The sequence below is a fragment of the Acromyrmex echinatior genome, chromosome 4 (assembly GCF_024713525.1).
Source record: "Acromyrmex echinatior isolate Ae372 chromosome 4, ASM2471352v2, whole genome shotgun sequence".
Lineage (NCBI taxonomy): Eukaryota > Metazoa > Arthropoda > Insecta > Hymenoptera > Formicidae > Acromyrmex > Acromyrmex echinatior.
Window position 1 is genome coordinate 2626081 of NC_141855.1, and position 17996 is coordinate 2644076.

General features: G+C 29.8%; 1 protein-coding gene and 1 pseudogene across 4 annotated transcripts in view; one reads left to right on the top strand and one right to left on the bottom strand.

Annotated features, from left to right (window-relative positions):
• The window catches only part of LOC105147432 (5-hydroxytryptamine receptor 7), a 43302-nt gene extending 31138 nt beyond the window's left edge, over positions 1–12164 (top strand). For 2 of the 4 annotated variants that reach the window (XM_087406009.1, XM_011058428.2), the window contains exons 3-6: positions 1219–1511; positions 2431–2674; positions 9070–9282; positions 10662–12164. In XM_087406009.1, coding sequence (XP_087262135.1) covers positions 1219–1511; positions 2431–2674; positions 9070–9282; positions 10662–11468 — 1557 coding nt within the window. In that variant the 3' untranslated portion in view covers positions 11469–12164. Of the gene's footprint in view, positions 1–587; positions 835–1218; positions 1512–2430; positions 2675–9069; positions 9283–10661 lie in introns of all 4 variants that reach the window. The other 2 variants (XM_087406010.1, XM_087406011.1) reach the window with 2 other exon arrangements.
• LOC105147607 (dehydrodolichyl diphosphate synthase complex subunit DHDDS-like) lies at positions 11943–17852 on the bottom strand (annotated as a pseudogene).
• Between the last annotated feature and the right edge of the window lie 144 nt (positions 17853–17996).

Genomic DNA, 17996 nt, shown 5'->3' on the forward strand with positions numbered 1-17996 from the left:
TTTATTTTTGTGATATTTATTATGTTTTAATTGGATTTCTTCTTCTTCTTCTTCTTCTTCTTCTTCTTCTTCGTAAGGCTTCTCAGGCTTCTGGCTTGTGTTACACCTCTCTCATATGCTTGTATTGCGCATGCTAATTATTTAATTGCCACAAGCATATGGGATCTACAGTTTCAATGCCGATTCCGAATGACAAATTTTTCGAGAAGTGTTTCTGCGTGTTAATTGGATTTGATTTTTGTATATACATATATGCGACTGATGAAGACTTCAGTCGAAACTAGTTTCGCTCGAAATCTTAATATATCTAACGCATTAAATTTTAATTATTTTTAATATCCTGTATTATAAGCTCGTTTTTAACTAAATTTTATTAAATTATTCGAGTAATTATGTCGAATTTTATTATTAGAATATTTTATATTGTGTTGAAAATAATAATTTGAAGGTCTCGTTATATTATTATATATTATTCAAACGTAGGGAATTTTTTTTGTTTGGATATATATTTGAAGATATCATGTGAAGAAATATGTAACCTGTCTAGAAGCAGCTTGTAATTTATAATTTTTTTGTTTTTTATATAGGTTTGTAGTTTTCCACAACTATTTGCGTTTTTTCTTTTATTCTGGATAAGGATTTTTATTTTATACGGAAACGAAGAAAATGGAAAAGTACGAAATGCGTGTTCCGTCGGTATTGCAGTCGACAACAGCATCCCCTTAAGGGGATCTAAAGTCGTCTGTATTACCGATTCAGTAGGACTTATATACATACGATTTACGTGTCATTGATATATCACTACACACTACTACATCAATATCGCATGCACACGTACGTATAAATTTCTTTTCTAACTAGTTAATCTTTTATATTAGGTATCTAAGTCTAATTTTAAGTACACAATATTGTTTGTTCATGTAATCCCTAGCCAAATCAAAATTGTTTTATACGTACAAAGTATAAAGCAAATATTGTTGCGTGTCAGAAGCCGATAACTGTAATTTTTCAATTTTCTTTCATTTTTGACATAAAGTCCGGTTTAGACTACATTATTATTTATACATTTTAATTGTGAAGAAAAATTTTTAATGGCAGTCAGAAAACTTATTCGAAAAATAATCAGTAAAACAGACGACTTTAGGATCCCCTTAAGAACATCTACGTTTACCATGTGGCAATGACATAGAAATTTTGTAAAAATGTATTTTCTCTTAGGCATTTTTTTTGACTGCGCTGCTCCTCTTCATCACTTTCCTGACGGTAGCAGGTAATGCTACCATCTTTTTCATCATCATATACTTCAAAAGATTTCGACGCTCCAACTACTTGGTGATCAGCTTGGCGGTGAGCGATTTGCTGGTCGGTTTAATAGTAATGCCACCAGCCATAATCTATCAAGTATCGGGTGATTGGTACTTCGGTTCTATCTCGTGTCACATTTGGCTCAGCGCCGACGTGCTCAACTGTACCGCCAGTATCTTCAATCTCTGCATGGTTTCTATAGACAGGTGAGTTAATCATTCAACGATTTTCCATTAATATTCGAGGAATTAGAAAAAAAACTTAACGACCAGGAATGAAATTTTCACGAAAGTTGACGTCATGCCATCGGTTGATTAACATTTCCGCCGGATATGCAATTCAACATTGTAGAATATAATGTTTTCGATCTAAGCGTTTACACTGATTTGAATTGGATAATGTTCTATTATTGGTTGACGTTATCAATAGGAACATGTTATTAATTCAACTTAGGTTGGTGCAAACCTGCTGGGGCCATTAAATATACACTGTAAGATAATTTAATATTATACAACATGCTTTACAAAAGGGGAAATTAATGCATATTTTATCCATCCACGTGAAGGTTAGTAATTGTTAACAATTTTGGTTAATTAATTCTCTAGCTATTACCAAATTGTTTTAATGTTTATGATACAAGACAAAGCAGTTAGATGGATTTAATCTTTAAACGGTAAAAAAAATCATATCGACAACAACGACGACGATCTGATAGACACTTCTGTCACGTTTTCACTAATTTTATAAGTTCTTTATATAATAAAAAATATATGTACATGTATGCGTGCGAGCATACGTATGCATGTATGTATGTATAGTATTGTTTCGCCCCAATTCTGATCATCTATGTAGCCGAATTAGAAGGAGTATGAAGGAGAGAGTGAGAGTGGACGTTCTGTTTCATAGGTGCACGCACAGAGGCGAGACCTACGAGTCGAATGCATCTTTTATCTGGCTGATTTCCAGTATCGATATTTCTTAATGCTCATCAACTTCACAGAATTCAAGGATTATTACATCAATTTTTATCAATTTTATTTCTATGCTAAATTAGTCGGTATATAAATACTGACTAATTATATATAAAAATATATGAATTTTCTTATTTCTCTTTTTATGTTAAAGATTCTGGCTGATTATGAAACCACTAAAATATGAAACGAAGAGGACGAAGCTACGGATGTCGCTATACATCATCATCATTTGGTCACTAGCCATGTGTATTAGTTTGCCGCCACTTTTAACCATGGGAAATGAATATGAAGAAGTACAAAATGGGCCCACTCTTTGCGCACTTTATCAGCATTTTGTCTACCAAATCTACGCGATTGTAGGAAGCTTCTATATTCCACTACTCGTCATTATTCCGGTAGTATATTAAATAAGTAAACTTAGACAACAAAATAGTTTAATGTAATTAATTCTATTTATATTATTTGTACAAGGTATCTTAGAAAAAGTATATCCTTTCATTGACAGATTCTGTGGAACATTTTAAGACGAAATGTCTTGTACGAAAATGTCAAGGCTATAGTGCTTTTCAAATTATAAATGATTAAAGTTTGTCAGTAGCGTCTGAAATTTGCGTGCTCAGACATAGTACGTTGCGCTGTTGCGAAGATGCCCTTGTATATTGACTCGCTTTTTAAATATTAATAATAATTGATGCGCTTACTGCAAAAATTTCTAACTACCGAAATTCGGTTTCTTATTTTGAGGCGTAAATAATTGTATAGGTTAATATAACGCTTTAAAATAGGAATTATGCATTAATGATAGTGTAAAGTTTATCTACATTGATAATTTCATGGAAGAGATTGAATATAAAAAATTGACAAAATAATAAATAATCAGAAAAAATATCACAAATATTAATCTGATGTTAATATATTTGTACAAAGTTGTGATTTATACAAAGTTGACATGTCTATTCAGCAATTACGATGCAAATTTTATCAAAAGATAAAAGAAATGGTGTTAATTAAATAATTAATATACAAAAAAAATTATGCTCTCAAGATAAAAATAGTAATAATTTAAATAACGGGCGATTGCAATAATATCGCAGTAATAAATGCGCGTTACAACTCACAATTTATTTCAAATTTCATTCTTAAGATAAAAATCAGACATTTTGGCTATATTCAAGCCATCATCAGCGAAGTCCAAACAATAATTTCTATTAATATATACAAAGAGCAGTCGCAATAGCATTGGTTTTAGAGTAGCAGAATGAGTCTCTTCAATTTCATGTTTAAAAGGTGTAACTGTCAATTAATTATTCGACTAAATGAATACCACTGCAAACTGTGATCGCATGATTAATAAAATACGTATGTTTCGCAACATTAATTTATAGTTATAAATTACAGAACTCTCTGTATTAATCTGGACCCTTATTCTTGAAAAAAAAAACGTATACAAATAATTAGATAAAAGCTATAATTAATAGTATACATAACGTATTATATAATTTTCCTAGTTTTTCGGACTATATTTCTTTTCAAGAATAGGGGCCTTGATCGAACAAGTTACAACAGAATAATGAGTAAATTGTGTTGAAATGAGTATAGATTTCCAAAATTCATACAATTAGATATACTATTCTTATAGAAATAAAATATTTTTTATTTTTTTAATATCTTGTTTAGATAAAGAAGTACGTAGATAATTAAATTTGCAAATTTTAAATGTTTTTCGTATTCATATATGTTTTAACCCTAGCTCGCCATATCTATTTTTAAGTCCACTTCGACCAACTTCGATTAACTTTAATTGACAATTAGTTCATTCCAATTAACCAATTACATTTGTCAACGACAAATGTGATTAGCCAATTCCAATGGACTAACCGTCGATTAAAGTTAATCAGAGTTGGTCGAAGTGGTCCTTAATTACTTTCCCTGTTATATCGAAGCTTGTAAAATTTTATCATGCTATATCTTTTAATTGAAAGTATATTTTTTAGTTTAGCACATGCGGAATTGATACATCAAAAATAAAACAAAAGTATAAATAAGAATCAAATAAAAGATTTCTTTTTCAAGTAATTATAACTAATTTAAACAAATTTAGGTCAAGGAATTGAATCCTTTTAACTCGAGAACAAATCTGTACGATCTTATGGGAAGTTCAGGGACGAGATACAAAGCTAGATTTAAAAGAGATTATTTGAAATTTAAGATCTAGTTTATTTTTAGAGTTGAATTACAAAATATGGTTACAAACATAAGATATATTTAAAGTTTTAAAAAAAAATTTACTTTAATTAATATGATAGATTTAAAATAGTAACATATTTTATTTAATATCCCAAATTAATGATGATAGACATTTTGTATTTAAAATTATAACTTCAAATGATAATATATGTATTTTACTTGATTTAAAAAATGATAAATGTGTTTTATTTAATTTAAAATTATAACCTAAAAATGACAAGCATGTTTTACCTGGTTTACTTAAAATTGAAAACTAAAACAGATGTAATAAACATATTCATTTAACTTAAAAATACGACAAACGTATCTTTCTTAAGAGTACAGTCTAATATATTAATTCAACGCGATAAAATTAAAATGCTAAATATATTTCAAAATTTACTTTTTGCATACTGAAATTGTAAATTTTTCTATTTTAGTAAATTTTTCATTGGTCATTCGTAGACAAGTTCGTATATAGTAAGCAGATTGAAGTGAAGAAATTGCATGTATATTCATATGTTATAATTAATTAATAAATTATGTACAGATGGAACGAAGAATGGGTAAAGAATATCTAAGGTTCATTAATTTTTTTCTGAACGTTATTTCGGTGATTACAGCGAAAGAAGGAGGAAAGAAATTAAAGAAAAAAATAACTAGGATTTTGTAATAATTAAGAGAATCGGGGAGAAGAGTATAAAGAAAATCGATTTTAGAAATTATTGATTGAATTTCATTCAGATCATAATCGGAACATAGGCTTTGATTATATAGGATTTGTCGAGAAAGGCATGGAAATTTGGGAAAACTGAGAAAATAAGGAGAAAAAAGAGTTAAGATTGCCCTAGTGATAATAATATTTAGAGTAGGAAGGAGGAAACTCGTTGAGAAATTCTATCAAAGAAGAAGAGGACGCGGGAAAAGAGAGGCGAGGAGGTTCAGAAATTGAAGGCTGAGGGATAGAGGAGGTAAATCCGAGATTCTTTCCGTTAGGACTGATGAGGGTGAGTTTGGTCTAGAGGTGAGGGAGGGGCATGAAGGGATAGGGGAAAAACTCGTTTGGGTTCGGAGGATGGTAGGACGCCGGGAAGTAGGACTAACGGGGTCACAGAGAGAAGGGGACAGAGGAGGAGAATAATAATTGGGTTAATAATCACTTAAATCTACGTTTGCTTGACTAGGTTTATTTTGTTCGCCTTAAGCTGTCTCTCTTATAGCCTACGCTCGGTTGCGGCGGTTCTTTATGTGTTTCTCGAATACCTTTGATTTACGTTTGTACGGAGAACGAGCGTCCACTAAAATTTATTGTGGTTTCGTGAATTAGTAAATAAGTAAAATTAAAAAAAAACAAATAAGCAAAAAGGGGAAATGATACACTATCAATTTTCGCGGATCATGTAAATGTCATCTAAACGCTGATGTCGATCGAATAACTCTGAATAGCAAGGATAATACGGATCAAGTCGATCTTGATCGGGTAACCCATAGTAGCTCTACGATAATGTTCGATGGGAACTATAGCGCATGATGAAAATAATTTTAAGACTCAGAGATGTTCTTTTCGAAAAAAATGAAAAAATGAGTAAGATTTATACTATTTGTTAAGTGTACGAGCCGAACGTTATGAGTTGGTTGAACGTTATGAGATTGAAGAGGAAGACCTTGTTTCTCAGGAGTAGAAGCGGTCTCGATCAGGTATCTTGAAGATGCATAAAACTCAACCGTAGTACCAAGTTAACGAAAGACTTGACTGATTAAAAAGATTGCCTGGAAATAACTGGACGAAACTGGTCATAGAATAAACGGTGGATTGATAGAGTATCGACTGACTGGCTGAACTCAATTAACTCCGGTCAATTAATTCCGCGATTGCGAAAGATTCTCTTTATATTCGGAGTCGGTTGTATGGGATGATTTTATTTGGGATTAGGATTATAGGTACAAATTGCGAATTAGTTTTGATATTGGTATTGCTTGTAGTGTCCAATTGTTTAGGTAATTGACGATACAAGATGTTTTCGTCATTACAATCTGTCTGTGATAGATCCGGAGGAGATGAGTCAACTATGACGAACAGGAAGAAACACTTGTATTCAACTTTCAATCTTATTGTTTAAAAGTGATCTCTATCGCCCAACACTTGATGCAAAAAATTAGTTCAAATCATACTTCTCGACACTTTCTGTAATAGAAAAGAATTTACCATCTGCCCCATCGCTATCAATATTTCTTGTGGCACAAATGTTGATTCACAGATATTTTATAAGTGGCTTTGAATGAAAATCTTTATAGGCCTTTAAAAAAAGACCAGTAGAGTCTGGGACATAATAGTTTAGATTATTTTTTTCCCTAGTTTCTCCTCTGTTCCTTCTTCATACCTTCATATTGAATTAGTTAATAAGAAAGCGCGCTTGATTATATGTCTTACATTAAAAATATTATTAAATTGCATTCCGTATCATTCTGTTGCTAAATCGCATCATTAAAAAATCGTAAAATAAATATTATAATTATTTAATAAAATATTTTTAACACGTGTGAAAAGAAGAAAAACGAGGGAGTTGAACAGAAAAAACGCAACGGGAAGAAGAGAGAGCGCGAATAAGATGATGAGCAGGGAGGCCCACAACGGGAATGAAAAAATAACATAGTAAGTAAGAGACCGCAACGGGAGGGAGAGAGAAAACTGCATAGTACTATAAAAGGCGGAGCAGGGGAGGGGGGCGAAAGAATATGGGTTGAAAAGGAAATGCAATGGATATATATATGAAGAAACAACCAAATCCTCTTTCCCGTCACTTAACGATACATTTCCTTCTTCCTTACTCCTCAGACCCAACGTCTGTAACGCACTTCCTCCTTCCTTGAGGACATATCTTACATATACTCACACATACACGCGCGTTCACATCGCATATCATATATGCACACATAGTGGGTTAAAATCGGTGTAGCTTACTTATTTAAATACAATATATTATGTAAAGATGCATTTTTACAACCTTTACATACGTGATATCATAGTATAAGTGATTTATAAACTTTTTAATCTTTTACTGCATAAATTAAAACTTAGTAAGAGAGAGAGAGATAAATTTACTATAAAATTTAGATAAACAGATGTCGATTTTGATGCATTAAATTTTGTCTGATTCACACGAGACACCGTGAGGCTGCTAGTTGAGTAGTTATTGAACATCGAATTGACAAACAAGCGTGCGATTATACAGTTTAACGTAAGCATATTAGGTTTATCACCCCGGAATCTTAAGTTCAAACGCCTGCGATGCGTTTCGAAAATTAAAATTGTAAAACTATTGTAATTGATAAAATACATATACATATATGAAACGTTGCTGTGACGTGACATATGTGAGTTGTCGCTTAAAAAATACTAAATTTATTTTTTCTATTCTTGAACATTGTCAGTATTATTTCGAAACATTTGCGATGCGTAGCACAGCATGGTTTGTTTGTATATTACCAGCTATCAGCATAATTATGTAGTATTTATTATTTGACACATAATTGTCGCCATGTTGCTGTATACATGCTGTTGACTGCGGATAGCATGCAGATAATGACAAGTTGCTAGATTGCCGCTGATTTGCTGACAATGTTCTGTTGGCAAATTGACAACACAAGTTGTTGTCAAAGAAATTGATGCCGACACGTTGCCATCAATTTGCTATCATAAGAATTCGAATTCCATTGAGTTTAATGCGACAGATATAATGCTGTCTCAGACACCGATAATGCTGACATACACCAAAAAAATGTTACGGTTGTTTCAAGCGAAAATATGATAATTTTCGCCCATCAATATATTTGATTGTAAAATGGACATATCTTTACAGCCATAATTGTTAAGATGATATGCCAATTTTACGGTTATCACAATCACCAATACTATAACCAAAACATATATAATTGGTGAGTGACTTTTGGTCATGGCAATCGTATCCGTTTTCTTTGTGTAGAAATATTATTATATTTATTGCAACAATATTTTATGAAATATTGCAATCTTTCAAAGTAGTATTGCTGCAATGTTGTTGTCATATTGATTGTCAATCTTAGTGTTTGAAATATAAAACACAAAATATTTGTATATGTTCCGATAAATATAAAATACGAAATATAATTGTCTTACAAATACTATTTTTCAAATAAAAGTATTTCAAATATATGCATAGCCCTGCTTGTAATAAGCCTATGTGATGGCATATACTAAAATAAGCGACACTGTCTTCAGATATGACGACAGTAAATTGAACTTGTGATAACAAATATGTAAGATCAAATGGACATGTCTCGCAGTTATATCGTTGCAATCGGCATTAATAATTTAAAAAATAGTTACTCTATTTAGACATTAATTGGAACGAAGTTTTTTAACTTTATAGAAAGAGACATGGCCTTGCATCTCGCATTGCAATTCTAACTCTGACATATTACAGTTTCCGTTACTATTAGGGTGACTATAATTGTTACTCAGATAATAATTTCTCATCAGAATGTATCATAAATGCGCGCATGTGTATTACTAATTGTATTGCAGATAAACTACAAACTATTCAATGCCGCGCGCGATAAATCTGCCATGAATTATCAAGTGGGTCGATTTGACATGGAATTGGAGCCCGATGTTAATTCATCTTTCGATCGCCATAGGATTATGTGTTCAACGAGCTGTCCACGACATTCCTACAAGAAGTGTGTAAGGCTGACCAGTCTGCCAAGCACACATATAAAAAATACTATCGCATCTACAGTAAGTCATATATGTTAGATTTAGCTTTGATGTTGATTTTTACATCCAAAGAATTGAAATAAATTTATTTTACAGACAATTAAAGATAAAATTCGAGTTAACTTATAAAATTATTTTTAATCACAAATGCAAATAATGTGATACATAATTTAAACATTTTTTTACATCAAGATAAAGAAATTTCTTTAAAATAAAAAATTTATTTTTTTTTGTAAATTATGTTTGAATTCTAATTTTTCTTAGTCCATTAATGTTCAGTTAGACACATTTTTTAAATAAATTTCAGCGGATTTATTTTGTTATTTTAATGTTCTTAAAAACATTAAGCAATAATCATTTTTTATGTAAAATTTCTTGTTCTTTCAGAATCTGCCATTAGAATTTATAAAAAATAAATTTAAAAAATTATAGCAAATTTTTTGGAAAAAAATGTAATTTTTCAATCTCAAATTTTTTAAATCGATATTTATTTATAGAAACGGCATTAGGATAGTCTTGGAAAATCAAAATGTCATTTCCATGGATCCTAAACTTAAAAACAGAGACCCTAACTGTTATAACTAAACTTTGGGGAGTATAAAATCTCCAAATGCCTCTAAAGTTTTGCTCCAGGACCTTCGGAAGATCATCACATCTTATATAAAAGAATAATTCAAGATAAATCTTTTTTATTAATATTAATTACGAATACTGTATAATGTATCTTATGCATCATGGATATATACTGTATACATATATGTCACGGAAAAATTTGTTGGACATAGTATCACAAAAAAGTTTAAGTATTTAATATTTTTCAATATTTTTCAATATTTTGAAAAGTATTATTATGGTACAAAACATTCTGTGAAAAAAGACTTCATTTTATTTTCTAATTTGAAGAAATATGTTAGGATTTTCAAAAAGGCAAGAAAACTCACGACAATCAAACACTGTTCATGAGTAACAAGGACACTTAGGTGAATCAAGCATTTCAAAGGAATGAAACGCTCGTCATGTCCACGTTCATTCTGGGTAATTCTGAAAACGGGTACAAAATTAAAATTATAAATATATCACTGATACATGTATGTACAAGTGCAGTAAAAAAAGATTTATTTCGATTTTTTATACTTTCTCATATACAATGTAAAGACTTTCTGAAGCAAACTTCCTAGAGCAAAAATTAACTACATTTGGAAGCCTATGAAGAATTTTAATCAGTTTCACATGAGCTACAAAATATTAAAATTTAAAGCGATCTGACCGACTCATTTTTTATAAGATTTGTGCAGGCTTCTTTGTTAAATAATGCAATTTTTATTAAAAAAATTTTTCTTCCTTTTTTTCTATTTTATATGTAAATAACGTTATTTACTAAATGAATTAATTTACTACAGAGCGAAGGTAATCCAAGGCGTCACTTCAGCGAGCGCCGAGAGAGTCTTATACGGAACATGTTACAAAAATCGATAAGAATACTGAGGACTGGTAATAGTCGAGCCTGCATTTGTAATAAACGTCAGTTAAGGAGAAGAAAAAGTGAACGAAAGGCAAGCACTACCTTGGGCATCATCGTTGGTGCCTTCATTATTTGCTGGTTACCATTCTTTATGTTAGCACTAATTAGACCATTCTACAAACCTGATGCTATCCCGCATTCAGTATCATCTCTGTTCCTTTGGCTTGGTTATTGTAATAGTGCGTTGAATCCAATCATCTACGCGATTTTCAATAAGGAGATTCGCAAACCATTTATTTTAATAATGTGCTTACGCTGGCGCAACATCAATGAGTTAATGCGTGAGGAATATTATCAACGACAGTTTGGTGAACGAAGGACAAGAAATGATATTAATGGCGGCAATGATGGTACGGAGAATACCGAGCGGGCGGATCTCGATGATAATAATCAAAATATCGGCCACAATAATCATGATATCGACAATAACAATCAGAACGTTAATAACAACCAGAACATTGACAATAATAATCAGGATGTCGACCATAACAATCCAGATATCAGCAATAATAATCAGGAAATCGATGGTAACAATCAAGATATCAACGATAATAACCAGGACATTGGTAATAACAAACAGGATATCGATAATAAAAAACAAGAACCTGATGATAACAAGGTTATAGTCAATAAAAATCAGATTATCATTGACATTGTCAAGGAGTCGGAGATATCCCGCTTCTGATCCAAGGCGTGTTCCTCTAACGAGGATTATGGTATTCAACGAAGATCATCGTCGTACTGCATGGACATCTTTCAAGTTGTCGCTGAAGTTCATGCACCTTGTATAACAGAAACTCTTGTGTGATCGATCAAGATGGATACCAGACATGTTCCAAGAAGATTCAGTGGTGTTTGCTCCATATAATATTATTATACATTAGCTAATTAATAATTCTCTGTTTCTGCTGTTATTTCATACTCTTTTAGTACAGATATTTATATCATCATTTTTTGTTAAAAATAGTTTTTAATATATTGTTCTACTTTTTTGCCATCTTAATTTTATTATATTGAATCTTGTTTCATTCTTTATTTTATTTTTTTTTTATATTACTTTATTGCTAATAATTTTGTTGTTGAGAATCCGAATTAATTAATTCAGTTAATTTTGCAGTCAGAAAGTAATTAAATAAATTATTTTTGAGGTTGATCAAGAATTTCTAAAATTATGTTATGAAATCATACGAGAACTAAAAGACTTGCATAAATATATTGTCAATCTGACCTGTGCAAGAACTATATTTTAATCTTTTTTTAAAGATGTTATCCAAAAATAATTTTTTTATAACTCAAAATGTGATACATACAACTTTTTAATATTTAAAATTAATATATCAGCTATGTGTTAATATACAGACTATAATATTTTGTTTTTAAATCTATCTAATTTCTTAAATACCTTCCTTTAAATTATTATTTTTAAAGTCTTAAAAACATCTTTTGAAAATTACAATGTTGTAAATATATAAAACTTTTGGTCAAGATTTCTTATCTTTATAGCACTTATTAAATAAATTTTCAAAAGTACGTTTAAGACTTTAAAAATAATCTATATAATTTTTTTATTCTTGACGACAGTAAATCTTTAGGGGACACTTCGCCGCTAATCTTGACCTTGATATATATTATAGAAGTGATCAACTTATAAATTAATCGGTAATTTCTTAGTTAGTTTCTGAGATATTAAAGTGTAATTTATAATTTTAGTAGGAAATTTTTTTAGTAAATCTGCATCAAGGAAAGTTACCCAGATGTCTAATTAGTTTTGAAAAAAGTAACGGTAAATTATAATATCTTACTTCCTGTTAATTAAAAAGCGTCGGAAAATTTATTAGAAGAATGAAGTCGAGGTCTGTTATAGGCTTAAAAAATGCGTTTAAATAACATTTCTTCATAATTTTTTAGATTTTTTTACATGTGTACGTGTTAGTATACATAAGATATGATGTCATAGATGTGACAGATTTCCTGAATAGTCATCAACTTTAACGATTAATATCTCACGGGGGAAAACACTTTTGCCACATTCGTTTCGTGCAAAATCATTTTGTAGCAACTCTTGATTGCCGATAAGCAATTGAGCCAGTTAAACAATGTTGGCAATTTCTATGTGAGTATATGGATAGATAGTTATTTCATAAATGCTCCTCCAACCAAATTTTGGTTACAACCAGATCACTATATTGGTGTAATTGAGACATCAAGTAAATAAGTCATATGAACCATACTTATCATACAAAAATAACTATGATGATGTAACTATATTGCTTGCAACTAAATATTTCTGGTTATATGAACTGTTTTTTTCCGTGTAATCGGTGTAATTATATATAAAATATTATAAATAATTATGTATAAGCAATTTACATTTCTCCAAATTTGATTTTTTTTCTAAAATAAACAACGCGAAAATTATATATTTAATTAATTTTTATGTTTTTACATTATTATTATTATTATTTATATTACACTAAAAAGTAATTTTACAAAAGAAAAAAAGATGTATGAACATATTTCATATATATATATATATAAAATATATACGTTTATGAATATTTAAACATGTTTATGTTTAAATATTTATATGTATATATTTAGGCATGAAAAATTTTTACCGAACATAGATCAAGTTTGGCCTTTGTTTTAGCATCATCTTTAAGTTGTCTTTTTGACAAGACGAAAAGATCTAGTCTGTCGAACAATTTAAAAACATCTTTTTGTCATTTTTTAATGATTGTGTTTTGAGTAAAGTGAAAAGTCACGATTGAGGCCCAGTTTTACAATTCATAGTTAAGTCTTAACCGAGGTTCAACTTATTTCTCATCTCTTTTCAATTCTAGAATTGAAAAGAGATAATGAATAAGTTGAACCTCGATTAAGAGTTAATCATGAGTTGTGAAACTGGATCTAAAAGATATTTTTTCGAGATTTATTACTGAAAAAGCTACATGAAAAAGATCTTTTCAGTATTTTGATAATTTTCATCATTCATCTGTGAGCAATACGCGGGATCGAAACACCGAACAGACATTGTAGAATTGTTTCTCGTGTTCGAAAATTATACAGGGTAGAATAAAAGGTGCAGCATTATGAGAAATTTATTCATGTTCTAATGAACATGAATAAATGAACATTAATATAATTTTTGGAAAACGAATCCCCAAAGAAGATTTTGATGAAAGATAATGGCTCTTGCACACATGACATGGTAAGCACTGCAGGATTCATAAATAGGATACATACACTGATAGTTATACAATTTTGTTTATTTTGTGTAAAAATTAATTCATGGATCTGATATTAAATGTTACATATGCTAAAATATAAAAACTAAAAAAAAGATGACTAAAAATACTTGCAAAAATTATCTTCATTATAAATAAATATAATAAATGGATAAAATTATAAAGAAAGCTTTTCAGCAGAGGCACAAATCGATATAAGAGTCACTCTATTTATGTTTCTTACTGATTATCGAATAAGGACTCTTATATTAATTTGTGGTTCTTGCTGGAAAGCTCCTATTGATGACTAACAGTGCAATATCTTTAGTTATTTTTTTGTCAATTATATTTTTTCACTAAAAAATATCTTTATAACAATCCTCTCGTAGTTATCTTTCAGATAACTTTATGCTCTCTCTCTCTCTCTCTCTCTCTCTCTCTTCTCTCTCTCTCTCTCTCTCTCTCTCTCTCTCAAAATTAAATTCTCTCTTCTACAAAATTATTTTACAACATTATCTTGAAGGAAAACTTTCTTTTATTATATATTTTTCTTAAAGTAAGTTTTAAGATTACCTTAAACAAAAGTTTAAACTGTCCAAATTCCAAAATGTTACAAAAATGTTACAATTCGAGTTGTAAATTAAACATAAATCAAGGATCATTTCCTGAAACGTTACAAAAACATTTCTGGAACTAAAATTATAACGTCCCTAATATCGAAGGCAAGTTTTACAAATGTCGCAGAAACGTTGCAAATATGACGTCGCATACGTAAAGTAATTGAGGAAATCTCTGAGAGAATCTCTCGAGGGAATCTTAGGAAATTTCTGGTTTCTAGGACGTTATCAAAACATTTATACGACAAAACGCAAATCGTCGCATGGTTATAACGCAACGTTACATAATTTTGTTTAGTAGGTAGATAATGAGTTTTATCATATTTTAAACACTATTCAACACCAATCAAAAATTAAATTCCAGATTTTTCTTTAATTTACAGATTAAAGAAAGATGTAAATAAAAATTAATGTAGCAACTCACAAATATTAATAAAACTGATAATGTATTAGCAATTTATAATTAAAAAATATTGCTAATAGCTAATAATGAATCTCTTAACGCAACATTAAACCTTTTTTTCACAACTTATTCAGATAGCACAATTTATTCATTTTTGACAATATAAAATATTAAATTTCATAGAACTGTATATGTGAGAACACAATCAATAAAAAATAAATGCCTTTAACAGTATAAATTACATTTTATCTACTAGAATAGCTACAACTTACAACTTATCTATTAGAATAGATTAATATATAAAAATATATCAATCAGAATAAATTATTATTTATTTCTAGGATTGAATTGCTGATTGATATATTTTTTCGATTGCTATGTCACGTTTGTTATATAACTTATAAATAAACATGGATACTCTAGTATTATGCATAATTGGTTTCAAATTGTTTTTATTTTTTTGCAAGCTAGAATAACATCTCTGATAATAAAAAATTGCACAAAGAAAATTCCATAGACTGAATTCAGACCACAATACTTTGATAAAGTAAATACAAGTATTGGAAATCTAAAAGAAATTTAAGTAAAATTTTTAAATGCATAATTCTGCTTTGATTACAAGTAGATAGATTCAAACCACAAAAATTAAATATGTTTTCTTACTTGCCACATGAGAAAATCGCTAAGTCGAGTTTCTCCGGAAGTACGAATTAACAAATTTGGATATGAAGACTTGTAAGTGTACAAACAATCAGTAATCAGATCTTCGTTAATATCTTCAGGTAAAATATCAGAATCCTTTACACCTTGTATTATGGTATATCCTTAATTGCATGAGTAATTTCATCCCTTGCTATAGTGATATTAAAAAATATAAAAATTATATATGCATGTAAGTATGTGTGTGTGTATATATTTTTAAATTATATAAAATATTAAACATTTATACATACGACACGAACTAATTGTTCAGAGAGTACATTGATATATCAGTGATCTTTTTAAATCGGTTTAGGCTGTGTTCTGGGAGCATACTGTTAGCACTATTGCATCTTTCTATGTTAATCTTCTATTTTAATTCTTATTTATGAGACATAAAACAAGAGGATGACATAAAACAGAATAATGCAATAGCGCTGATAGCGCACTTCCTAAACGCAGACTTAGTGTAATATATAAAATCAAGTGTAAATATAAATATGATTCATTGTAATTGTACTTACATGTATAAGCAACAGCAAAATTAATAAATATTCTATTATTTTCCCTAGTAACAATCATAACTTCAGCTATTAATTTACATATATCTTCTGGCAACAGGGACAAATTGCCAAACACACGAATACATATTCCATCGTCCTTCAATTTTTTCCTGGAAATTGTTTATATAAATTTGTAATAACAAAATCTATATATTGTGCTGCGATGATAACTGATTTAAAAAATTCTAAATGTCACACATACTTGTTTTCTAACAAATCCTTGAATTTCTGCCTCATAAGGTCTATGAGATTATCAACTTCTTCTTTGTTACGTTTAAAGTTCTCTATACTAAATGCATAAACTGTGACTTCTGCAATACCGAGATTCATGCTCCATTTCCACTTGCTAGTCCAGCTGGACTGCTAGACCTTTGTCTTTTATAAAGAGTATAGTGTGTGTGTGTGTGTGTGTGTATTTTTTATTCTAATAAATTTTTTATATCAATATTACAATTACTGGAAGTAATTCTATGTTACGTCATATGCTATCATATACTACTACAATAGTAACACTACAGGTCAGCATTGACACTATTGCATATCAGTAGTAATACTACTGTAGTAACAATGACACTAGTAGTATTTTTATACTTCCAAATGATATTGGAAACTTGTATGATGGACCAACATTTAAATTTCATTAATTTAAAAATTGAAATCGTTTCGATATCGATTCGAGCTAGAATTAATCTAGCTAAAATTAAATAGAGTCGATGATATTTTTCTTTGATTTCATGTTCCTTTATGGTAAGAGACAGATAATAGGTTGTCAGCATTTATGGTAAGAGACATTATTCCCTGAAATTCCTCAATACAAAAGTGACGTAATAAGATTATATTAAATAAACTACGAAATACAAATAAAAATAATGTTATTCAGCAGGAGTAAAAAAAAAAGTAAAATAAAATAAGATACAAAGAATTACTAGAAGAAAAGATGTAGACTTTATCGACAGTAAAAAATGTCCCGATTTGTATAAAAAAATTCCACAATTTATTTTTACTATTCCGTACGTCAAATCGATTTCGGAAAGTTTTATGCTGATTGCGATGAATATAAATCTTAAGACAGCTTACATAGTACCGAATACTTTAAAAAAATTTTATACATAGAGGAAAAGACCAATTGAATAGATTTTAATTCAATACAACTTTTAACAAAAAGGATTTGACTTCGAAAAGCTGACGCACGATTTTTCATTAAAACTGCTTGCATGCAAGTCCAATATGATGATTGACGTTAAGTTTGAAAATCAAGTTTGACATCCTATACAAGGGCTTCCATTTTAAAACGTTTATACGTTCAAAATTCACGAGAGTCTTATTGAGAGAGATAACGGATTCGATTTCTAACAGCATCCAGATGGAAGAAGCCATTTCATAAATTTAATACCTTCCATGAAGCCAACAGTTTCGTATTTTTATATGCGGTGTGTATCGAAGGAATATTTGATTGACCGCAAATCGTTGCGTTGCTCCGTGTGGATGTGTGAATACTAATTCGTAAGATTTCAGGATAATCGGGATAATCTATACGTACGCATTCATTCAAACATATCTCTTTTTTTTAAGTTTCAATCATTGAATTCGCATCATCAACAATTAATCTTCTACGTATACATTAACTATAACTTAAAAAGGTATAATCGATATTTCAAAATAATAAAGAAATTATTATATAAAAAAGTTTATTATTTATTCTAG